This window comes from Ambystoma mexicanum, chromosome 6p (genome assembly GCF_040938575.1).
Source record: "Ambystoma mexicanum isolate Mex_15411 chromosome 6p, UKY_AmexF1_1, whole genome shotgun sequence".
In the NCBI taxonomy this organism is placed as follows: Eukaryota; Metazoa; Chordata; class Amphibia; order Caudata; family Ambystomatidae; genus Ambystoma; species Ambystoma mexicanum.
The window spans coordinates 42,465,523-42,492,517 of record NC_090935.1 but is presented as its reverse complement, the minus strand read 5'-3'; the positions used below and the strand labels follow the sequence as shown (position 1 = coordinate 42,492,517).

The 26,995-nt window shown below is 45.7% G+C and overlaps 1 protein-coding gene across 1 annotated transcript in view; it reads right to left on the bottom strand.

Annotated features, from left to right (window-relative positions):
* TMEM8B (transmembrane protein 8B) overlaps positions 1-26,995 on the bottom strand; it is an 804,010-nt gene that overhangs the window by 379,649 nt on the left and 397,366 nt on the right. Inside the window, exon 2 of the mRNA XM_069626692.1 lies at positions 18,639-18,828. Coding sequence (XP_069482793.1) covers positions 18,639-18,828 — 190 coding nt within the window. The remainder of the gene's footprint in view (positions 1-18,638; positions 18,829-26,995) is intronic.

The window sequence follows — 26,995 nt, the reverse complement described above, 5'->3', positions numbered from 1 at the left end:
GTGGCAAAAATGAAAGGCTTTTACAGTGGCAATGCTGGCCTACATAATGCGAGTACTATAAACAAATAAATGAGGCCATCCCAATATTATTTAATGCCCCATAACTGGAGGAATCATAGAGCAAACAAACAAATAGTTTTTCTGCGCCTACACGGTTGGGGAGCTTTGGACATATGAGCGGGTCTTGTAACATAGAGGAGCAGAGACGCGAAGCTGCCATCTTTGCTTGGCACAGCCAAGGTAAGGAACATCATTATTGCTAATTGAGCCTGACAGGGAGACAGCGTAGGCGTGCATTGGCAAGCACTGTCTGAACATTGTCATAATGAACGGGTTATTGTATGCCAGGCCCAATGGATCCGAGCCGGTCCCTCGAATTTTAACCGGAGCACATCAGGTTCTCAGTAATAATGGCTGACCATCCGTATACCTAGCACGTGATAATTACCACGATTACCGGTGGGATATCGGGAAACTTGTAATGACCGCCTTTCTAAAATATGTGGCGATGAGAAAACGATTTCCAGTTTACAAGGGCCAAAATCATGTTAGGACCTTTCTGTATATATGTTTCTATTGCTCGTCTATCTGCATTTCAAGCAGACACGGAGGTGTTATGTACGACAAGGATTTCTGGTGATAATAGGCTAGTTTCCTACTTTGCCTATCTGTTATTTGCTAGTTTTGTGTGAATTTAATTAACTAAAGTTTGATTAATTGTAAAATGTGGTTATGAATTACAAGCCGTGGACAATACATTTCTGTTTGCTATATAATATGGGTAGAGCTCTCTTGAGCATGTGCTCTTAACTGTGAGTGCTGGTATAAACTGTGGGCAGAAGGATTATGAGTGTGTGTTTTACTGTGGCAGTGCCGGTTTATGTTGTGGGCAAAGGCATCATGACCAATTGCTTTGCATTGGCAGTGCTGGCATATATTGTGGGCAGAGATATTATGAAAATGGGCCTCATTACGACCCTGGCGGTCCGGAAATAATGGTGGCGGTAAACCCACCGCCACCGTTGTTTCCGGACCGCCTGATCCCGACCCCTGCAGGCGGGAGGTGATGTTCCCGCCAGGTCTGACCTGGCGGGTTTAACACCTCCCGCATGCAGGCGGACGAGGAAACACCGGCAGCATTACGAGATGCTGCCGGTGTTTCCATAATCCCGATTCCCATTGAGTCCCATAGGACTCAATGGGAATGGGGATTTACACCATTCCGCCTCCGTGATTCCCGGAAAACCGGGGTTGTAATGCCCCGGTAATTCCGGGAATCACGGAGGCGGAATGGTAATACGAGTCCGGCGGTAACCAGGCGGTGTTACCGCCGCGGTTACCGCCGGACTCGTAATGAGGCCCAATGTCTTTGTAAAACACTCAGTGGCTCTTGCCAATTCAAGGAAAATATTAGCCCGACCCCCCACTCACCCAAAACCCACCAGATGCCACTGCATTTAGTTGTTGAACCCAGGGGAAGAAATAAAGTGAAATCTTCTACGATTTTATGAATGATCTTACTAAGCAAGAAAGTGGTTTTCATTTCTTGAAACCCATGCATGCCGCAGTGACTTTTTGATTCAGCTGCAGACATAAACACATCAAATCCGCCATACTCCATGTTAGACGTCATTCCACGTGTGCAGGCCAGAAAGGCATAAACATGGAGCCAGGGTGGTGATGCCTGGAGGCTAACATACCAGGTGACAGGAAAACATACCTTCCTTTCCATCGTTTTTAATGTTTTTTTATTCGTTGTATTTTGGTCCATCGTGTAAACCTTTCACAATCCTTGGAACAAATAAATGTATATATATATATATATATATATATATATATATATATATATATATATATATATATATATATTATTTAAAACAGAGTAATTTATCTTCATCATGCATTAATATGACGTGGAACAGCCTCCGTCTCCCCCTGAGTCTTGAGCAGGACCTCCTTAAGTTCCGGAAAAGCCTCAAGACCTTTCTCTTTACATTTCGTTCTCTTCCTCTCTTCCCCGCTAATTATACAGTAGCGTGACTGATGTGCAGGGCCCTTCTGTGTCCTCGGGGCCCTGACCCCCCACATCTCTCATCCCAGTCGCTGTCTTTTTTTTACTGCACGGGAGGTTTCACTTGCGTTCTTCTCTTCTCATGCACTTCACCCCGAGCGCTTCTCCATGAGCACCACAGCACCTATCCCTTACCCCCCTCCATCCTGCACTTACACGTTCTGAGCACTCAGAAGGCATAGTAGGTTTGTCTCCCCTCCCTGCTATTCTCATTATTTGTAGTACTATTAATTCAATGATTTATCTTTGTTGTAATTCATTGTCTACCTTCCCCTGTCCTCACCCTGTTGCCCTGTGGGCGCTTTGAAACAGTTTTTGCTAATTGTATCAGCGCCTAACAAGCGACCAATAAATAAATAAAATAAGAGAAAGGCTGAAGATGAAACAGAAAAAGTAGTTCAACTACCTCACAGTAAAAAATTATCTCTAAGTTACAGTAAATAGGTGGCAAATTGATTCCAATATATATTCTTAAGATGCCAAGCAGCTCATCATAACATCTAAAAGCTTTACAAGACATTAAGCATCTTAAAGTTTATTTAGGAAACACTAGATTTAAACATCTAAGGCTATGAAACCTGAGGACCTGAGAGTATTGTATCCCACAGGTCCTCAGGGGGTGTTTACTCTGTGGTCACTTAGAAGCGGCCCAAAGAGTGGAAGTCTAAGGTTTCGCGATGTATAACATTCCCTGAATAAGTGATATAAAGTTTGCATTTTATTTGGAGCATTACATAACCGACAAGTTCTGAAATGTCTCTCAACTTTGTTATCTGCACCTAATATTTCGTTTGTAGGGAATAGATTGAAACACATCCTGAGGAATTGCGATCTCCATCGTGCATTGGGAAATTTTATAAGATATTCCGGAACCAAATGTATTGGCTTTTCCTTGGAGGTCACATAGGAGAATAATTTATAATTCTTACATTCACTGATTGTGATTATCCAACCTCCTCTCCAAAGGTTTGATTTTAGATTATATAAATTAGACTTCATCATCTCTTGAATAGCCTCTATGGATCTCAAAATGGCATGACAAAATTCGTCCCACTTATTAAGAAAACCCAGTTTGTATCGAATGATCAGGATCGGAACTCTAGAGGGTAATTGTAAAACACATTTCTAAAATAATCCCTCTAGCTGTGATCGCGGAATCCTATTGTTTGATAATACTGTCTCTGTTCCATAGGAGAGTTTTAGGCCCACCTTTGTTTTATAGAATTTTAACACTGGGAGGATCAAAATGCGACCAAATTTAGCATCAATTATACTGACTTGGGAAGATAATCTTAGCGTCTTTTGTTTCAGGGTGTTAATCAAATGCATATTATTACACCCCCACTCAAGGTGAAGCTTAAATATGTAAAAGATGGCCCCACTCTGAACTCAGATTGATCCACCTCCATTGGTGGCAGATTTAGATAGCGTAAACATTTTTGGAAGCCACCGTTGTTAGTGACAACTGTTTATTTTGTAGATTTCTTCATCTTTAGACTTGTCGTATTTCTCACCTTTTTTTCTTTCTTTGGTAGAAAATTGAATAGTTTAAGGTATCTACTTCAGATACCTCTGCCCTTAATTCCTGGTCCTGCACAATTACTTGTTCTAATGTGTGGACTAGTTGGACATTTTAACTTGATTTTGATGAGCTGTCCACTCTGTCCTGATGATTTTGTGTCACAGGATTAGTACTTGGAGAGATAATTGGCAAGGGTTCTGAGGATAATTGAAGACAGCACTTCTCATATGGTTTAGGGCAGTTTTGGAAGCCATTATGTGATCCTCAAGGAAGTACATTTTACAATTTGGTGAGGCAAGCATTGTTTTTTTGTCCATTTAGATTGGAGTTTATGTTTTCGTATAGCCTTACTAATGAGTTCAGCACGTTATTCAAGGCTAAGATTGTTGTTGCACGCAGCGGCGGCATGGGCCTCGGGTATGGAGTAGTCGGAGAGAAGAGCGATGGCAACGACGATAACGTAGATTGTTGTTCATTGTTCTGGGATTTATAGAGTACGTTTGGCAATTGTTCCAACTCAAGCTCCAGTGGTGGTGTTGCAGATTTGTTTCTCGGTGGTTAGTTATACTTTGAAACAGATCGTTCTCTGGTCGACAATGATATACAATTTCTGCATCCGCAATTTCCTTTGTTTCTATCTGGTCGGGGACCGGCTGCAAACAGGGGTTTAGCAAAACCTGATTATTATTGATTTTTTGGTTTCAAGGTTATCTTACCATATGAAATCGCCTCCAAGTGCGGCCGATTCGATTGTTTGTCTCGCACGGCTTAGGGGTAGAATCACTATCTTTGGTATGTGGACAAGGCAAATTAGAGCTTTCCATGACACTCTCTTTGCACTCCATAGCGGCAAGCGTTGAACATCTAACTTGTTAAGTCATAAGTCATGGGCATGCTAGTAATGTTTCACTTTCCAGCAAACTGCTTCACTTACGTAGCGATTCTTATCAGGTCTTATCAGTCACAGCTGTCTTCAGCAAACTGCAGAAGACTGCACTCTACCTTGCGCGCTCGCGCAGCGCTCCGCCTTCCAATAGAATAGTTTCTAATCTTAGATAATATGACAAGCACAGGGGGGGTGCAAACATGTATGTAATGTGTGTAATTTTCATCACTCCTACTACCAGTCTTCTGGATCATGGACTATGTTTGTCTCTGAGGACCCTGCATGAGCCTACACATTGAGAGTAATGCCAACCTAAGAACAGTTAACCCTGCCTTGCTAATGACATAGATGTTCTGGAGTTATGTCCACACACTCTAGAGTAGGGATACAAAAAAAGGGACGGGTATCCCAAAAAACTCCTGAGAGGTAAGCAAGCTCCCCACCAGGCCAGTGCCAGCCATCCTCCAAGGAAAGGAAGGTAAGAAGCAAGGACTGTGACGAGGAAGTGGCAGACTAGGAATGATAATAACTGGCAGTGAGTAATCCAGGAATCACATCCACTTTCCTCTTCCTCGTCTCAGTCCTTGAGAAATACGAAAGGAACCCTATCTTTGGGCAGACCAACGTGAAAAAAGGGCCAAACCATTGAAGTGTGCTGGTAGTGACAAATCTATTTTGCAGGAACCTGAAGAGCACTGGAACGAAACCTCCCATGGAACGTGTCCTGCGCGTAGGGAGGAGACTGGTGCACAGCAAGGTGTGCAGGGATGGCTGTCCTGCGGATGTCAGACAATGGACCCCACTGCACCCCAGCCCTGGAAACCTCCATGCTTCTCACTCATCCTTCTACTCAAAGACACCCTAGAATCTTTCTGGCCCCAACAGCCCCAGATGTGCAGTCCCATTTTCTAAAAGAACTAAATCTCTCCAAATCAGTAGGGCCCACTTACTTTCAGAAAAGATAGGGTCGCCAGATGACTCCATGTCAGGAGAGAAACCATGTCCAGTCCTGGCCTTTCCCTTCTAAATCAATTGTCTGTTGAGCTACTTAAATTGAATACAATGGACTGAAGTAAAGCTAAGGTAAAAGCAAAGAACAGGAGTACAGCGTTCCTCATGACATGGAGTCATCAGGCAACCCTAGCCAAAGATCATTGTCCTTTGTCCCCCAAAGATGTAGAAAGACAACAGCAGAGGAGAATAATTTCCTGAAACCTATGAAATGAGAGAAGCACAGGATGGGATCCGCCCTCCAGGCCAGAGCTTGTGGTTTGCCAAAGAAACAAGAGCCTCATTCTCTCATGTTCCAAGAAGAAGAAACACAGCTACCACCTCCTAATCAGAAACTTGACATTAAACAAATTCTAAGTCTTAAAATGGGTGGGGACTGCAAGGCATGTAACACAAGAGATTTGCAGGGGATGGACTAGTGCAAAACTGCACATAGCTTTGGCTGCATGGCCAGGCTGAGCTGTACAGATGTGAACCTGCCTGCACCTCTGAGTACCCTGCGTGTGACTCTTTCGACAGTGAGTGCCCTTGAGTACCTTGCGTGAGCACCTCTGAGGACCCTGCGTGCACCTCTGAGGATCCTGTGTGAGCCTCTGAGGACCCTGTGTGAGCCTCTGAGGACCCTACGCACACCTCTGAGGATCCTGCGTGAGCCTCTGAGGATCCTGTGTGAGCCTCTGAGGACCCTACGTGAGCCTCTGAGGACCCTGCATGCACCTCTGAGGACCCTGCATTCACCTAGAGGACCCCAAGTGAGCCTCTGAGGACACTGCATACGCCTCTGAGGACCTTGCGTGAGCCTCTGAGGAACCTGCGTTAGCCTCTGAGGACCTTGCACGAGGCCCTGAGGACCCTGCGGGAGCCTCCGAGAACAATGCATGTGCTTCTGAGGACCTTGTACCCTGTATGTACCTCCCTGGCATACTTTAGTTATTTGAATATGATTTTGCCTGAATTGGCTATAAACGTGCCCTGCTGACACTGTAAGAACATGTCAATAGGCTGTGCATTATCCAGCCAGAAAAAAGGGGAGTAAGAGCTTAATGTCCCTTGGAAGGACATCCACGCAGCACCTGAAGAAGGCATGAAACAGATTGTAGTGCATTCCAAAAACTCCTGATAAATAAGTGAAACAAATGGTGGATGGGAGTGGAAGACTGGAGAGTGCCTGCGACCACAAAGCATTGGCCAAGGAGTCAAGAAGAGTGCGGCAGAAGATGCAGAACTGAGCCGGGAATCCAAACTACTAGGGGACACCAGGAGCATGAACGCAACACAGAGAAGGAGGTGAGGGGTCGCTTCAGGGATCGAATTGTAAAGGAGCAGACGTGTACGTCACTGATGATAGATTCCACCCCCTCACTTCCGTCATACTGCATAAATAACAAGAGGACACTGCATGACACCAGGTATCATCCCAATACCGCATCGAGTGTATGAGAGACGATATGCACTCGGACAACGGTACTGAATGTACCCTCGAACTGAGGTGGTAGCAGGAGGACTGCAGACACCACTGATATCGAGGAGTTGTGAAGAAAATCTGATAGATGCAAAGTGATGTCATTAGGAGAAGATACAATGATGCACAGAAACAAGAAGACACCATATATGAGAATACATAAGAATGAAGATGTAACTTTAGAAAGAAGAATAAACATACGTACAAGAAGACACCATACATACAAAGAAGATACGTAACCAGATAAGTAGTGAATGTATATACGCAGAAAAGCAAGGTAGATGAGTCACATAGAAGCTTGCTGCAGTAGAAAACATAACACGGGTGAAGCTGCCATGTTGGAAAGACGGGCACCGGCTCTAAATAATAGTAAGCAAAGAGCTCGTAGCAGAGGGACCAGAGCTGCAGAGCTGACAGAGGCTGGTCATACAAATTTATGCATGAACTAAGGATAGCTGCTGGCTAGAGATCACGGATGGAACAGCGAGAAACTACTGAAGAGTACAAGGGGCATTGCCGAGGATAAGCAGTGTACTCAGGACATATTTCTCTTAGATTAAGCAAAGAAGAAAACATTTGCAAGCGCCAAGTATTGGACAATCAAAGACGCAGAAAGCTTACGTGAGGTAGAGCAACCAAGTCCCCAGAGGCCAAGAGGAGTAATGACACCCAGTTTAATTGAATTAAATAGTACTTAATAAAAGGTCGAAATGGACAGAATCGTGGTCTCCTATCACGTGATTCAGAACTGAAAGCAAGGCCTATTCATTAAGCTCCAAATGAAGACAATGGTGTACCTACACTCCCTTAAAAGTCCCAATGAAGAGAACAGTCCACAAGGTAAACTACAAAGCAGAGGCCTTCACTGAAGGCTTGGCTGATGAGAGATGGTAGAATTAATTGGGCAAGTGGGCAGTAATCTGACGTTGTTCTCCGGCACCTGAGTTTCGTTTTGCTTATATGCTGCTAGTGAGCCGAGTGTCCAAGGTTGGGAGAGGATGCCAACCTATCATGAGGGCCTATGCAACGATGATCATACAATGTTGCATGAGCCAATCCACTAATGTTATACTGTTATAATCTGTATTATACGCAGAGGGAAGTTCGAGGATTGCTTACTAAAGAGAATTAGCCAATGAAATGATTAACACTTATAAACCCTATAAGGAGATATGTTCCCCTAACCAATCCCCAATTCCGATAGTTTTATTATTTGTCACATAGAATGACATCATAGCTGACACACTTTGAGGTATAAGGCATTTGTGTGACCAAACTATCATCGTGAGTGTGTGGACTACAAACTGTTGCTCGCCAGATTGCCCTACTTTATTTAATTAATGATAAAGTAGTATTTTGCCATATTCTTTGAGGCGGTCCGTTCATTTGGGTCCAAGATTATTTGTTATGTTAATTCCATTCTGTGCATACATACGCCCAAAAGGTGCTACAGCACAGAATGCTGCAGTGGTGATATGGAAGCTGCGAGTAACAGCAGAGTGATGATGGTCTGGGACGGATTATGCTGCGCTCGTGTGGTTCCCCTACCTCCAGGGAGAGGCTGACTGTGGCACCGCTAGTGTTAACGGTTTTCTTATTTGCTGCTTTGAAGGCGCCTTCAATTCATTTATTTCACTCCCCATTAAGCACTGTAGGGATCGATAGCAGTCTTATCAGGCAAGACGTAACAAAAGTCCTATATGTTGTTGTACCCCTCCATGTTAAGAGTGATGTCAAACAACAAATCATGCAGGTGTATAGGAATGCAAGAGCCAAGGGACTGCATAGAGTAGACGAAGCTGTAGGGCCCAGAGAACAGCAAAGGATACACAGGCGACAGCATAACCAAGAGGAACAAGCCCTACAATGAGTGAGGAGTTGAAGGGGATTCCCCTAGCTATTGGAGGTTCAATGGGGATTCTGATGATGGTTCAATTGAAGTCAGCAGGACATTTGGTTTAGGGTGTGTTATGATATGATATGATATGGCATTTATAACGCGCCTATACACAATCGTTTCAAGGTGCGACGCGGCAAGGAAGGGGGAACAGAGGGAAGACAGAGACAGCGATCCTACTAGGCCGAGTGTCAGTCAGATCGTGCAAGTGCAGGGGAATCGGGAAGAGCAAAATTGCGGAGTGGGAGGTGGGAAGGGGACAGTGCAGTAAATGTTAGGAAGAGATTTCTATCTCATGTTTAAAGTGTGGGGCTACCATCCTAGGCAAACAGACAATAATCAAGTCTATTTACAATCATGGGAGCGGAGTAAATAATACAGAACAAAACCTTATTCCCTGTGAACAGATGAAAATCCAAACAAAGAGGTCTACAAAAGTATAACTTATATCTCGTAAAAGGTAACCAAGATTTCCATGCAGGTTCCAAGTAAGTGAATCTGGATCAGAAGGTCTCAGGTCTAAGAGAGGAGCAATCTTTAGATCTCACCATGTTAATTAGCAGTTGATTTTACAATGAGTACTTCATCATTGACTGTCTCGGTGTTGGCTGTGCTGGATATTGGTCTTGATGTTTACTGGTCTTGATGCCCCAAATGGTCCCAAATGGTAAATATATGGCTAATGTTAGGTACAGGATTTCATGTTAGGACTGCTAATATACCATTTCAGAGGTGAATCGAACAGTGCAGAGAATATTGCCAACTGCTCCCAGGAACCCTTTCAGTTCTGACAAAGCACAGATGTTGCTGGTGGCGGTTCATGTGTTCCAGTGACGCAGCAGTGGCCGCTAAACGATATGCTGTGGAGCCACTGGTGATTGTGATGAACCATGGGATCTCGTCCCTTCCTTGAGAGGCTAAGGAGATAAGCCCGCTGTGCGATATTCCCCCTAGGGGTGGCAGCAAGCGAGACCTCACACAGAGATACCCCTCTTGGGAACAAGGACTCCCGTTCCATCAAGGAACCCCCTAAAACCCTTTTATATGAGTCCCTCACACCATCAGAGCCTCAGACAAATCACCCTGAGCAAACAACTGTTTGCTATTGTAATGTTGATCACAACACACACCTTGAATCCAAGCCAAAAATACTGAGAAGAAGAAGAGTAAATAAGACATAAAGATTGATAAATGGTTGGAAGCCAACCATACTGAGAAGAAGAAGAACGAGCGAGTGATGGAGAGTGCTATAGAGAAAGGAAGAAAGGACTATGGTCCTACGCAGAGGGGGATTCAGCTACTGCAAGTCAAAAGGGAAGAAGGACTAACGCCCGGACCACCTGATGCCCAGGAGTTTCAAACATACAAGGAAGAAGAAGCTGCTGAAACCCAGGGGATTCTCAGTCGAGAGGATTGCGCCAACGGACAAGAGAAGAAAGCACAGAAGGGCAAGAAGTCGTGCTGCGCATGCTAGAGGCCAGAAGAAGCAGGATAGGTGAACTGTACGGTCTTAAAACTACACCGAGAACACTGAAGGATTTTCTCCGCAGGGCCATGAGAGCACACACGAGGAAGGAGGGGTGACTTTTGACCCGGTAATGCAGCCTCATTCAAAAGGAGGTATTGGGGAGAGCGGGAGACCCGGGGAGAAGGGTGAACACTATATTTGCAATAACTCAAGAGGTCATAGTTACCAAGACGAATGTGACAAGTGTAGTAATCCTACTTGTGTCAGTAGTAAGAAGGGTGAAGATAAACACTGGGCCAATCATACTTCTCCCAGCATTAAGAAGAGTGAAGATAAACACCAGGCCATTAATACCCGTTCCAGTACTGAGAAGAATTCAGATAATCATTGGGTCAATTATACTTGTCCCAGTACTAAGAATAGTGAAGATAATCACTGCGTTAATCATACTCGTCCCATCACTTAGAAGAGTACAGATAATGACTGGGCTAATCATACTTGTCCCAGCACTAAGAAGAGTTCAGATAACGACTGGGCTAATCATACTCGTCCCAGTATGAAGAAGAGTTCAGACAACTACTGGGCCCATCATACTCATCCCAGTACTAAGAAGAGTGAAGATAACTACTGGGTTAAACATACTTGACAACTTGGCCCAGTACCAAGATGAGTGAAGAAAACAGATCATAAAAATCCAATAGAGAAAGTGATATAAAGACACTGCAAATTACAGAGACACTTCATATTACCATTGACGATAGGGGTAAAAGCCCTAAGTTGAGAAACCAAGGAAAAAGGGGACATGCCAGAAGTGGAAGAGTACCCGACAGAATTGAAGGAACTGGTTTAGGAAATTACCACAAACTATTAAGCTATTGAAGCTGACAAAGCCTATCCAGGAGAAGGGGGTAATTCCCCTGTATTCGTTTTTTTTTGTTTTGCTTAGTGGTATTGTCAGCATAGACTAGTTTTGGATGGAGAACGGGCACTTGCTTTTGACTACACTATTGATGACGAGCACCGTAGTTCGTTTTGTGTTAGGTAGGGAAAACACATAGTATAGGGATAGAATTGATTTGAATAAAGAAACACATTTGAAATGTCACCATTGGACCATCTCCTTCTCTTGACCTACCACACAATGCATGCAAGATGAAGAAGAGCTGAACAGCAGGGGCCTGGTTGGGATATAGAGTCCGGTTTGTTGGTGATGCGGCTCTGGTGGCAGACACAGTCCTCTGAGTACCAGCATTTACTTTGGTCTTGTTTGCACTGCACCTTTGTTTCTTGATCGTTGCCAGCCACAGGCCTCTTTCTCTGGTGCGCTCAGAGTCCAGGAAGTCCTGGGAGATGGGGCTGTTGATCACTGGTGACCCAACTGGTCAAGGAGAGAGAGCACTACTTCTTAGCCATGATCAGGTAACGAGGGATGTGGTTGAGTCAGTTCCATGTAGAGCTTTGCCATCAGTCAGGGTGTTAGCAGATTTCAGGCTCATACAGGACCTACTCGCCGTCCGTCTCCTCTATGCCTCAGAGCTCATCCAAACCTGTTACTAGATAAGGAAGAAGATCCTCCTCTTTAATGTGGTCTGGCTCCCTCTAGTATGGAATTTGTCAACAATGTCAATACATGACTCCAGAACTTGATTCAGACCCCACCGAGAGAGCGATGGTGTCAGAAGATGGACATTGAGCCTCTTGATGCGAGGTTGAGATGGATGTTCCAGGAAGAACAGGAGACATCAAGAAAAGATGGAACTGTGGATGAGGACTGAATTCAAGTAGGGTGGGGGCTTGGCATGGGCCTAAGATTGTTCTCTGCATGGATTCATTACTAAGTAAAATAATTAGCCTCTAATCTTCAGAAATGCAGCAATAACATGCTAAAGCCCTAGACAGACTCTAAAATCATGGGCAACATGAGGGCACTGCGTCGCCTGAATCCCAGGAATTTCCACACAGGTTGCAAATATTTCCCACAAGAAAGCTGGTGCTATGGACACAAGAAGATAACATGCATATTGGTGTCTGCATTAATATTTCTGCATAAATATTTGTGCAGCCTCATTTGGAGTAATAATGTGAATTCCAGGACACTGATAAAAGCAAAACCTGATCTATAGCTTCCTTGGCCTGATGTAAGATATACAAGAAAGATTAAATTCATTACTAAACTGCATGTGCATAAACAGCCGTCAATTGAGAACAATTATCTGTTGTAATCTTTAATAATGATTAAAGAATCACATTCTTTTAATTGAATGCCAGTGGCAATGGACCATTAGTCAAATGCACAAAACCCAGTTCACACAATGCAATAATAGAATTAATCGTCCTAGAACTTTCTTTTCTCCGAGTTGAATAAGTCACTAAGTATAGCTTTTGCCTTATTGTTATTCGAAAATGACAGTGATCATGAGATGAGTCTCATCCTTGGTCGGTCAGCTCATGGATTCTGGCCAGTTTGAGGTGGTTGCCGGTGAGACACCCGGCAAGAATTGCAGGAACTTACACTTACTTGCCTTTGTTGTACATACGGGTGCCTCACAATTGAGCAGCAAAGCACACAGTCCCAACACATCTTTGCCGGATAGACCTCTTAAGTGGGAAGCACCACCCCACCACCATTCATGGTGGAAAAATAAAGTATTCCTGTATTGGATTGCTTCATCAGAGATGTTACTATAGTTGCATGAGCCAGACAACCATTCTTTTCAAGCCATTCAATTCCTAGATAGTGAAAGGACATAAGACCTCTATGTTTCTCCTTACCCAAAAATTCCTAGATAGTGAAAGGACCTAACACTTTTGAGTGTATCCTTACCCAAAAGGATGGATGGACTAATCTTTGCATTTCTAACATATGCTATAAATACACATTTAAAGCTATAGACTTTAATCGCCAGTGATTCCATAAAATCAGGATAATGGTTCACTAAGTGGTGCAGCGCTTTTGGGGTTTTACCCATTAAAATGGCATTGTCCGAATAAGCTATGCAGGAGATCTTGCAGTCTGAAAAGTCTAGTTCAGATAACAGAGGTCTTTCCATACTGTCAACATAAACATTAAAGAATATAGGAGCCATGACTCGACTCTAAAAGAATCAGTACGCACCTCTTCTTGCCAAAAGTTTACAAATGCCTCCGTATTATTCTATAGCTGAATGATGATGGCCAATCAATCATGAGCAAATCCCAAGTGGCAGAGAATTGACCATGAAAGGCTTGATTCACTTTGTTGAATGCCATCGAGAAGGTCAATTCGAGCGCACCCCCTCTCGCCTCCCTAATAATAGTCGATGGTCAGACACTGGTTAAGTCCCTGTTCAGCAGTTCCCATATACTCAAGGAAACCCATTGGTGAGCAAATAGTATCTTATTGGTTTTGACCCACACCAGAAGCTTTTTGTAGAACTCCTTGTTCCCCACGGATGACCATGACCTCAGGTGAAGTTCAGTAACTTCTTTATTTAGTTCCAGTACATTATGATGGTCATATAATGTCAGGTACATCTGGGTTCAGGGCAACATACACCTGCATCCTCCCAGGTAGGCTTACATCTCCCAACTGACCACATAGAACCCCAGTCACACATAAACATTCTAACCCTTAACACTCCATTGTCAATCAATACTCTGACCAAAGGTTCCATTAGGATGCAGGATAATACCAAATCCCTACATATCTCCCTTCCTTAGGGACATAAAAACACAAGTAGATAACTTAACCATAATGGCTAATAACAACACGCACACAAACAACCCCACGTTCAATGCACTTGCCTCATCACTCCTAACTGAGAACATTCTGCTAGTCTCATTACATATTCCAAAATAGTCCACACAGCCGTGGGACACAATTACAATCAATGCCCCTTCCTCTTTCTACCAAGTGAGGAAAAGACACCCAACTGCTCAAACATCCTTACTAAAACTTTTACAAATAGAGGCACCCATACCTCTCTTCCTAAACTTGACTTCATCGTCCCACAAAAGAACACACACACATCTCCCTCACACCCAACAATGCAAACCGGTATGTACCTAAATACACACCACCTCCAACTAGACTGAGTATCCCAGATACCCGGGTAACTACTTCACTTCTTGTGACACCATTACCCCTAAATTGCCCATGTTGAAAGTATTCCTAAATACAATACAGCTCCTATTAGGGAAACCACACTTCATTCACACCAGCATCATACCAACATCAATGGCTCTACTATAGTCTTTGCTGTATCATCATGAAACTCTGAATGGTTTCTAAACCAAACAACCAAACAAAAAACTTTGTTTGACACTTAGCACTCTAAACTTTAGCATTAAATAAGGTCTTAATACATCTGCATTACAAAAGTCCCACCTGTGGAAATAAAACATTAGTGCACATAACTATACTTCAGATTCCACATACCAAACTCTAGCAATGTTGTCAATGCAACCTATATTTCATTACATGTCCATCTGTGGAAGGAAAAGCGTGTTAGTTAAACATGACCGTACCACTATTTTTTGCCTTTGCATCATAACATTACCATGTATTTGTTGACAGAGGTAACAGAGGCCACGACTTTTACACACCATCCGTGCACACCTATCAAACATGCTAACTACCACTTGCAAGATAACTCTCATACCAATGTACCTACAACATAAATACCAAATAGCATTTCAGAAAACACTATTACTACGCATATCTCAATCTCTTTCTACTAATATGCAACTTTAACCTACTTAATAAAATCTCACATTTTGATCACTTAATCCCTTGGTTGACTAATTACAAACACCCTTGAGACCTAAATCCAATCTAAAAAACTATAAACTTTGTTCTCTGCTCTTAAGCTTCAACAACTTCCATGAAGTACCCCTTTTACAGGACAACCTATCCCACAAGAAACTACACCTGACAACATACAGGTTCACGCTCTCATGCACTCACGCTGTCCAAATGCCATTCAGGCCTCACATGACAACAGATTCTGAATCAATAACTAATTATAACTACTTAACCAATTCAATGAAGGCAAGACCAAATTGCTTCCTTTACTTATGCTCGTGAAAGCATCATCTCTTAACTTAAAAGTACCTCTGTTATTCATTCCGGCAATTAAGATCATTCACAACTTAAGCTTTTTGAAAAAAAATTCCAACGGGCGGAAATGCAGCCGCCCGCAACAGAAATGGATTTACCAATCTATCTGCCACACTTCCTTTTGTAAATATCACCTCCCGAAGCGTTCCTTTCCTGGTATGTTCATAATGCTGCTTTTCATTGCTGCCAGCCGCCTGCTATAAAAATTGTACTCCCTTTGCCTCCTACCGCATCTCTCAGTTCTTAAGTAGGCTCCAAGCCCCTCAGGAACTACTGACATCATGCCCTCAAAGATCCTCATCACCTCATATAAGTGATAGCTCCTACATGCACCTCCTTAGCGCTGCTGCAAATGGGCCCTTGCCCCTCCAGGCACTACACATGTTGTCTTGGGCAATATTCTTTCATCTCTGCACATGGGCTATAAGCCCCTAAGGTGCAGCCACGGGCTACAAGTCTCTTAGGTGCAGGTATGGGCTCCAAGCCCCCTCAAATGCTGGAATGGCCCCCCTGGACCCTCCTCTGCTCCAGGCGCTTTTCACCTTCGCCACCAATCTTCTATTTAACATATAGGCGCAGCTTAGGTTCCCAACCTCTTCTATTGCTGCTGCCCCAACTCCAGGCCTCAAGCTGTACAACATCACTCCTCATTGTTTCTTTTCCCGGCGCAGCTTAGGCTCCAAGCCTCTCCTGTTGCTACTGCCTTGGGCTTATAGTCCTCAGTTGCACAGCATGCCTCCTCATTGCTTAATTTCCAGGCGCAGCTTAGGCTCCAAGCCTCTCCTGTTGCTACTGCCTTGGCTATATCCCTCAGCTGCCCAGCATGGCTTCCTCATAATTTCCAGGCGTAACTAGACCCCAGGCCTCTTCAAATTGCTACTGCCATTGGCACCAAGCCCTCCATGCTGCAGCTAGTGGTCCCAGACCCCTTAAGCAATCAGTCTCTGGGCCCTCAACCCCTCCTCAGTCTCTTGCTTTCCTCTTTCCCTGACCTGTCCTTCTAGTGACAGGCCAGATGGCCCCTGGCTCTGGCGCAGCCCCTTACTTTCTGCCCCTGAGCTCCATGCGCTGGGCCCTTCTGCGCCTACAGTTTTAAGCGCTCGCCCTACCTGGGAGGTCTTCTTCTTGGGTTGGGGGGAGGTGTATGTGCCATCTTCAATGCTGTCCCCCCAGCACAGCCAGCATCCTCGTCGCCAATGTAGAACTCCTTGTTCCCCACAGATGACCATGACCTCAGGTGAAGTTCAGTAACTTCTTTATTTAGTTCCAGTACATTATGATGGTCATATAATGTCAGGTACATCTGGGTTCAGGGCAACATACACCTGCATCCTCCCAGGTAGGCTTACTTCTCCCAACTGACCACATAGAACCCCAGTCACACATAAACATTCTAACCCTTAACACTCCCTTGTCAATCAATACTCTGACCAAAGGTTCCATTAGGATGCAGGATAATACCAAGTCCCTACACCTTTCTACCAAAACCCTACAAAGTCATTGTTAAGACTTGTCACTCAACACAATTGGCCTGTAGCAACACGGGTCAGAAAGACTCCCTTTCTAAAATATGAGGACCAGATATCCGGGAGAGTTCTAGTAATCAGAACCACCAACAATAACTTAAGTAAAACGCTAACTGCCAATGTCCAGGAAAACGTTAAGGCAACCCGTGAATGGCCTTTCGGACAGATTAAGTAAGGATTGGATATTGTGCTACTCAAAAAAGTCTCTGAGCAGGGTCCTCTTATGTGTTTTCTGGGTCAGAGAGACCTGCATAGATCTTTTTGAATTGGGGAAACATTGGTGCAATGTTGGGACAGTAAATTAGGAAGAAAATCGGAACCAAACATCTTTAAACTGGGTGTTTTGTGAGGGCTAGAGAATTTATTGGCTGGGAAAAGGAAAGAGTGCACAAAAACCCATGAAAGTAGAGAAGTGTTAGGAAATGGTATCAAACTGCAAATACATGGGAAGTAAAGACAGATCACATGACCCTCGTGAGAGGAGACAGCCAGGACATTTTTGTGCATCTCTCCTTCCTAGGTTATCCCTCTGTTCTCCCTCTTGCTGCTATCTCTCCTCTGGTCTCTCTCTTGCTTCTATCTCTCCTCTGTTCTCCCTTTTGTTACTTTCTCTCCTCTGCTCTGCCTCTTGCTGCCATCTCTCATCTGTCCTCCCTCTTGCTGCTATCTCTCCTCTGTACTCCCTCTTGCTGCTATCTCTTCTCTGTTCTGCCTCTTGCTGCCATCTCTCATCTGTCCTCCCTCTTGCTGCTATCTCTCCTCTGTACTCCCTCTTGCTGCTATCTCTCCTCTGTACTCCCTCTTGCTGCTATCTCTTCTCTGTTCTGCCTCTTGCTGCTATCTCTCCTCTGGTCTCTCTCTTGCTTCTATCTCTCCTCTGTTCTCCCTTTTGTTACTTTCTCTCCTCTGCTCTGCCTCTTGCTGCCATCTCTCATCTGTCCTCCCTCTTGCTGCTATCTCTGCTCTGTTCTCCCTTTTGTTACTTTCTCTCCTCTGCTCTGCCTCTTGCTGCCATCTCTCATCTGTCCTCCCTCTTGCTGCTATCTCTCCTCTGTACTCCCTCTTGCTGCTATCTCTTCTCTGTTCTGCCTCTTGCTGCCATCTCTCATCTGTCCTCCCTCTTGCTGCTATCTCTCCTCTGTCCTCCCTCTTGCTGCTATCCCTCCTCTATCCACCCTCTCGTCATCACCGCTTAACCCTCTGCACTTCTGCCAGCCTCATTCTTTCCTTCCTCTCTCGCTAAGTGTGTCTGTTTTCTTTGACCTTACTCTCGCCCCTTCATGCTATTGTATTCTCTATTAAGGCAGCACTCCTCTTGCTCCCCATCTCTGTCATATTCTCTCTTTCTAGTTTACAATCGCTTGACTAACAGAGGGCCAATGATGTCCGAAGGGTCCCCCAGCTCCCCTGTCTCCTCTCCTTCATCTTTGCTCCGTGTCCATCTTTACGCCTTACCTTACTCTTGCTCCTGTCCTTAAACATGACACTCGCTCCTTGTCCATCTTTACACCCTCATCTTCCTCTTTCTCCTCACTGTGTAATTCACATTTGCTTATTGTCCTCCTTTGCTCCTTGCAACCTGCTCTCCTCCCTCTTTCAGCTCCTTATCCATCTGCGTTTCTCCTACTCCCCCTCCCTGCCATCCCCACTCCTTCTGGTTGCCACCCTCTTGACTTTCTGAGGGCCAGTGTACTCACACGGTGATGCTTCGATCAGGACATTGGTCTCCAAAGGTCCCCCCTTGTTCCTTGAAGGTGATGAGGTTCCACACGGCGATTACAGTGTCCTCGGGGATGTTGAAGTGGAAGAGTTCTACGCTGCCGAAGGATCGGAATGGGTTCAATTTACGGGGAGTCCGGGTGAAATAGTCTGTCACAAAGAGACCATCTGCAAAAGACCAATGGGAAAGGAATACATAAGACAACATTGCACTGCAACCAAACAGCATCGAAGATCGTGATACACCAACATCATCACACTGCACCGACCACCAGCGAAGATCGTGATACACCAACAACATCATCACACTGCACCGACCACCAGCGAAGATGGTGATACACCAATGACATCATCACACTGCACCGAACACCATTGAAGGATATGGTAAACCAATGGCATCATAACACTGCACCGAAAAACCATCAAAGGTCTTGATAAACCAATGACATCATCACACTGCACTGAACACAATCGAAGGTTATGGTAAACCAATGACATCATCACACTACACCGACCACCATCAAAGATGGCGATACACCAACATCATCACACTCCACCAACCACCATTCTATTTCGGACAAATTCCTGATGTACCCATGATTGATAAGTACGGTGAGAGGTATCTCCTCAGCCAGCAATACCGACCAAGGGACAGACATACAGATCTATCCATGCGTGAATTAAGATCTGCAGGGCATGATCAGAGACACCTGTATGGACAGCTTGGACTAAACACCAAGAAGCCTTGTTGCTGACGTCGTTAGAGACACCACGACATAGCAGCGTCAGACATGAAGCACACGTGCCATCTGCACTTTGGGACACAAACACTCACTCGAATACATGAAGAACAACAGTGTACAGTTCTATAGTTGGAGGACAGATACATATACCAACTGTCATTGCTTTTATTATTTTTGCCATTAGCTAAATGCAGAAACCGCAAGGCCCAAGAGATTCAGAGCAGAGCTTGCAGATGCTTATTCTTGAATGACCCTATGGAACTGCAAGAGCACCTATGGGACCTGACAGAGCCAAGTGTGACTAACCTATGGAAATGTAGTACAGCATGGACACTGTAGAAACATCATAATTAGGTTTTGGAAAATTACAGCAGGCCTCAGGCCTCTGAGCAAGATACAAGCTGAGCAGATTCAGGCTGGACAGAGAGAAAGATGTGTAAAACAGGACACGCAGCCAAGGTCAAGAGATACAGATGACATTCCAATCCCCAGGCAACAAAGGGACCAGCTGTAGAAATATGAATAATTCCTCATAATTCAGAATCGCACAGCTTAAATCCATGGTCTCTGAACATGTGACGCAGCCAAAGCAGACAATGAACAGCGATCGGGGGTGGGAAAGGAGAGCTGGTCCCAGGCAGCCAGACACTGACTGTAACAAGTATGCAACAATATGTACCACATTTTGCGCTGGACAGGAGAGCACTCTCATGAAGCAAAGGTGGTACACACACGTTACAATAGAGACACATAATCATTCTCATCACCATGAAGAGGTACACAGTGAGCTGCAACAATGTTATAGTTAGTGACTTGGGGATGGAACAGGCCAGCCGCCTGACATGTGAGGGCCAGTAGAATAACATCTATAGTGTCCTGTATTGGTTATAGAATACTCAATACCTAATCACCTGGCCCAAAAGGTTTTCTGGAGAGGGACCCAAGTTGTGACGAAGTGCTGATACCATCAGGGAGTAAAACCGGCCTGCGAGCCGAGGAAGAGCGTGATGTGCACAAATAATCTCTGTTCCTATGCTGATCCCTGTTGGTTTTGCCTGTCATAAACTGCAGTTTGAACTTGCTGTTGACTGAGTCCTTCGTATATCCTGGGGGAGGGTGTTGGGCCCTCCAAGCCGGTGGACTTCCAGTGTCCCGCTGCATGCCCGGGGGTCCATCCCCGACAAATTGCTTGCAGGGGATGGTTGGCTGCGCCAGCCCGGAAGCAGGTCGTCTCCTCCGCCACCGAACCTGAGAGGCTGCAGGACCCTCGCATATTTCGAGAAGACGGGAAAGGCCATTAGGAGCCCCTTGAAAATCATCCTGCCCAAAGTCAGCAAGGAGTCCAGGCAGACCAGGGCAGGGAAGTTAGCACCTTCTGTGGAAGTCGACAGCCGAGCTGTGCCAGCAGACCACAGAGTGTAAGTATTGACCCAGTCTAACAGCAATTGTGGGTGTGAGGGAGGGTATTGTGTATTGTGTAGTATTGTTTAGTATCGCCCAGTATTGTCAAAGTAGTGTCTAGTATTGTCAAAGTTAGTAGGGACAGGAGCGGAGGTGGAAGTCCTTGTTCTATGTTTCGGGCACATTTGGTTTTAGAGGTAAACGGTTCTGGTAAATAACCTAGACTATTGACTCTAGGGCACGTATGACAGAAGATATGTAAATAAGTGCTTTTCCTGTGGGTTGGGCGTTTAAGCCTGGGTCATACACGATGGTATCCCTGTAAGGGTTAGCAAGGAAGCTGGCCTAGATTGCGGGAGATGAGTGGATTGATTAAGTCTCCTGAAGTGAGATGTTTTGTACGCAAGGCAACGCCGCAGGTACAGTTCGATCACAAGAGCATATTGATATACTCTGGCTGGAGGCGTGAAGAAAGCTGTGGGGTTTTATGTGGGTTGGGAGTAACGTGCTATTACAGTGTGAGCGCGGTATTTGATTTTTCTGCACTACCTTGGTTAATAGATTAGCGACGTCACCCATAGGGTTGCACATAGGGCACGGAGAGCGTGAGACGGTGAGGAGCTAGGAAACTTGAGATTGGCAGACGAGATGAACAGGTGGCAGTGCGCAGAAGGCGCATGCACAAGATTTGGGGTGTGCCTAAGGAGACAGTGATTGTGAAGGAGGGGCGGTGTGCACCGCATGCCTGATAAGTTGTGGTGCCAGAGAGGATCGTAGAAACTGAAAAGTATTGCCATTATATTGTACCTTTCTCCCTGAACAGCAGACTATTGAAGCCCTCGGCTTGAGGTCAGGTAAAGGCATGAAAAACATGTAGCAAGAGAAGAAGTGCTGGGGGGAGGGGACATGCCCCTTCTGTACTTGTGTAAGACACTCCCGCCTTGCAGCAATCACTACAGACACACATACAGGGTGCCTATAAGGGGAAGAAGTTAACAAAATGCATGGCCTTATTCGAGTTGTGGTGCATGTTTCAAGAGATGAGGAGGATATAGTGAAGCGTCAGTGGATGCTTAGCCAATAGGAGGTGAAGAAGCCAGGGGCTCATCCCTCCGCACCTCCCCCATGTTCCTTCAAGTGTAGCATCCGTTGACAGAGACGATGAGCAAGGGATGTACCCAATGCGAGAATTAAGGACAGCAGAGGGGGAATCAAATCTGACATATAAGCCGCCACCATACACAAAGGAGGAGAGGCCGAAAGGCGCAGGGCAGCCAGCTACTGATCAAGAGGTGAGTAGCAAGGCACAGAGGGGCACAAGGGAGGGGCTCAGGAGCATAGCCACGAACAAGTGGATAGGAGGACAGATACTCCTGAAGTTGGAAGGGAAAACAGATGGGGAGGCAGAAGGGGTGACTAAGGCAATGGATGATCTGAAGAGAAGCAGCGAAGCATCAGACTGGGTAGACATATGCATGAAGAGGAGAGGAGGAGAGAAGAGAAGCTGGAGAGGGAGGATAGGGAACGAACTTAGGAGGAGGAGAAGGAGCGCATAGAAAGGGAGCGGGAGGTGAGAATCGAAAGAGGCCTCAAGAATAGGAAGAAGGCAGAGCAAGAGCAGCGGGATAGAAAGACAAGGGAAGTGGAAAAGATTGAAAGGCGAAGAGGAGTAGCAGAGCGGGAAAAACGCAAGTTAGCTGAGAGGGAACAGAGGAAGTTGCAGATGGATAGATTGGCAAGGGAACGAGTGCACGGGGAGGAGGACGAGCGAGTAATAAGAGTAGTGAAGACACAAGGGACAGTAGACAGGCGAAACAATATATTCGAGGATGACAAAAGGACAGAACCAGACAGCACTAGCTCACATGGCAGGAGCACCACAGAAAGGGACGGAGCAGGCCTAGGGGCCTGAGGAGGAGGAGGAAGCAGGTATGACCAGAGGGACATCGACCTCAGCACAAGGTCCAACACAGACTTAACATCAAGGAGACTGAGTTTCACAGATGATTTTTGTAGTAACATGGACACAGGATCTGACAATTAGGATGGGTACAGTGGGGACGAGAGGGGGGGCAATATGGACCCCAGTCAATGGGGACAGGAGCAGACAAGTGGGTGTCATGGGAGTCCAGGATGCACACAGAGGGAGAAGGAGGAGGCCGCTCGAACGAGCATGCATGACTGGCAACCGACTCGCACAACCAACATGACACGACTAAGAAAAGGGGAAACAGCAATGTCTTGTTCAAGGGGACGGTTAACAAGAAGATATGACTACAGCACCAGAGTACCCATACTAGAACCAATAGATGGATGCATAGGCATCAAGAGCGAGAGAGGGGTCAGGCGGGTCAGGCTGACCAGAAGAACGCATGCGGAGGACGCAGGGTGCACCCAGATGCCCTTATTAGAGAGTGGAGGGTTGCGACCTCAGTATGTACCATGAAAGCACACTGATAAGGAGAATGTGAAGTGTAGGCTACCATCGTTGAGTGCAGGGGCTGGAAAGTGGATCTATGAGATGGAGACATTGGACATAGGCTAGCTGTGGGAGACGTAAAGGGACTACTATTGTCAATGTTAGGGGATGCTGCTGATGATGTATGGAAAAGGGTGGGGTCACTGAGGGTGACGACACAAAACACAGTACACAATGGTTCACTGTTTGAGAACCGCAGGGCAGCAGTATGGCAAGCACTAAGGGCACAATACCCAGACACATCAGATATTGGGGCAATTACCTCTTGGAAGATGAGGGAAGAAAAAAGACCCAGTGCAGTACATTCAGGAGACTCAAGAGCTTTGACGCCTTGAAACTTCAGAGCCGTGGAACAAAACAGTAGCAATATTTTATCACATACTAGTACAGCGGTTACAGAGCCAGTTCAGAAGGGTTTAAGAAAATTGGTAGGGATGGAGGCGAAAAGGGTGGCCAGAAATACAACTCAGGTAATTCACCATTGTAGGCTATGGCAGGAGTAGATTAAGAAAAAGGCAGAGGATAAGAAGATGGATGAAGCAAAACTAGTACAGAGAAAATTATCGAAGTACACGATGGAAGGGATGGTCTTGACCAGCCCCACCCCACAGGTACAGTAGCCTTAGCAGCAGCCACAACCACAGCAGTTTGCACCACCCATGGGGTGGGTCATGGGGCAAGGTGATCCATAGTAAGGGTTTTGAGGAAGGGGGTCCAACAGAGAGGGTGTGGATTCAGACTACTGATGCATCACAACTAAGGGGGCTTTCCAGGAGGGTTTTGAGGATATGGGCAACAGGTGCAGTAGAACCCAGGGGATATGTCAGGAGGTTTGAAAGGGCAAGGGAGGGAGCCCCCACAGTGTTGGACATGTGGGCAGGTAGGACACATTTTGAGAGTGTGTAGGTACAGGGGGATGCTGCAGAATTGGGAAGCACAGGCCCAGCAGCTCTATCAAGGGGACCAGTACAATTACTATGCATAGGACCAACAACAGCAAGGACAGCTGCAGGGCACACATCAACCGATGCCACAAACACAAGTACAAGTCATACAAGCACACTTGCAGATATCACAGATGCCAGCACTGGTACCGCAGTAATTACAAGCAGCACAGATTCGAGGGACCACACAGAAATTAGCCCAGGGGCAGAGGAATGACACAGCAGCACACATGAACTCAATGGTGACAGTTCCCGTCAGACAACTGGGAGGAGTTACCATAGTGGTGAACAACCCCTTTACAGAGAATGGGATGTCTCAATAGGACAGCCCACAGATGCACTTGTTGTGTTCCATCCTGTTGATCATAGTCAACCCTGCCGCGGAACCTCGCATAGGGGTGGTGATAGGTGACAAAATGTTTTCCTTTCTTGTGTCACAGGGGTGAGTATGTTCTGTATTAGGGAAGGAGTATTTACATTGTCAGGCGATGCCATGAACACTCGGATTGTCTGGGGCTCGGGAAGTGGCTCCTTTCACAGACGATATCTCACTTTCTATAGGAGATCATGATCTATCTCTACCGTTACTTTACTTCCGACGGACACCTGTGAATATACTGGGACGAGACATTAGGAGAAGAATGAGCATGACCATTTCATTCACAGACAAGGGAATAATGTTCTCCGCACCAGGAATACACATGCTCAATGTTAGACAGATGGTACAAGCATATTGTGAACGCACGGTACAGAGGGGCGGTGCCAGTGGACCCAGAGATGTTCCAGTATGGAACTGACATTGCCATTGCATGGTTTCCAGGCATTGCAGGGAAGATATGGTGAGTTCCAAACAAGTAGCTATTCAGGCACGAGCAAACAAACGCTGAGGAGGAAAGGACCATAGTGCCAATAGAAATAGAGGCAATGGTTGCGAGAGAGCATTGGCTAGCAGGGCACAGGGCGAGCATGGAGAGCAGTGATTGCAGTAGCAGAAGGGTGCAAGGTGACCACAGTGACAGACGAAGTGCTATTCAGAGAAGAGAGAATGGAAATAGAGATGGTGTTCATTACAGGTAAGTACCCCCTAGAATGGCAATGGCGCTGGAGGTGCCACCCCCATTCTGAGAGGTGCATATGGCCAAGGGACTCAGCACCCTATGGACCACAAGTCCCTATGACGTGGGTCACATGAAGAGCACAGGGGGAGTGCAGATCAAGCTGAAGCCAGGAGCAATTTTACCAAGAGTAAAGCAGTACCCCCTAACTGAAGAAGCAGATGAAGGCATTCATGAGACAATAGGATCCTGATTGAGAGAGACGTCCTTGTACCATCGGAGTCCCCATGCAATATCGTAGTGTGCCCTGTGAGGAAAGCGAAGGGGGGTTCATGGCATTTCATACAGGATTTAAGACCTCTATTGTAGAAGCAGAATATCCTTTAGTTACATACCCAGCAACAGTTTTGAGCAGCATTCCGGCAGAAGCTGTCTGCTTCACGGTCATTGATTTGAGGAACGCATTCTTCTCAGTACCACTACACCCAGACTCACAAGACTTGACCAGCTTTATTTATAGAAACCAGAAGTGGAAACATACTCGTCTCCCACAAGGGTAAAGCAATTCACCATCTATCTTTATCAGAGTTATACAGATTGCAGATTCACACCTGCCAACGATGAAGATAAGGGAACACTATCAGATGCAGTGGTGCAGCTGGCGTGGATGCGTGCCAAAATGGAAGAAGAAGCAAGGGGGACAGGAAAGGACCAGAGCTGGATAGCATACATATGTTCATGGATGCCAGCATGACTGTCAGATGGACTAAAAGTGATAATGGGATCACTTGTGCTGGGGGTAACATCAATGTGTGGGATGCATATCTGCATGGCGAGGTGCAAGAAGACAGCAGAGGATGCAATAGGAATGCAGGTCCTGACGGGTGTGAATATAGGGTTGTGGCAGAAAGGAACAAAATAAGGGAAACGATTGCACAATGCGAACTGTTCCCACTTGGAGCAATGAAGCTGGACAACCCATTTAATGCAAAGTACTATGAAGGGAAGTGGGGGTGGTGTAACCCCGAAGGAATGTGCTCCTACATGAACAGGTCGCTTGATGATCACGCAAACTACTATGGGCACCTCATAGGAATAACATAGATATGGAAGCCAAGAGCAAAAGGACTGTTGTATAAGGATGTGGTCGACGGTCAACCAGAGGGGGAACTGAAGAGGAATGGGGGATCCTGCAATGGGGGATCCTGCCACCACCCCTCCTCCTGCTAAATTAATGACAAGGAAGAAGGCCAGTAAACACTGCAATCACCCATTCTATTTCAGACGAATTCCTAATGGACCCATGATTGATAAGTACAATGCGGGGTATCCCCTCAGCCAGCCATGCCAATCAAGGGACATACAGATCTATCAAAGCGTGAAAGAAGAGCTGTAGGCCATGACCAGAGACACCTGTATGGACAGCTTGGACTAAACACCAAGAAGCCAGGCTCCCCTGTGTCTGGGTCATTAACCTCATTAACCTCTAAGGCTGCTATGTCGTGATTTCTCTAACGATAGAGACATCATGACATAGAAGCTTTAGACATGAAGCACACGTGCCAGCTGCACTTTGAGACACAAACTTGCAATCGAATACATGAAGAACACGAGCGTACAGTTCTATAGTTGGAGGACAGATACATATACATACTGCCATTGTTTTTATTAATTTTTCCATTAGCTAAGTGCACCAACACAGAAACCACAAAG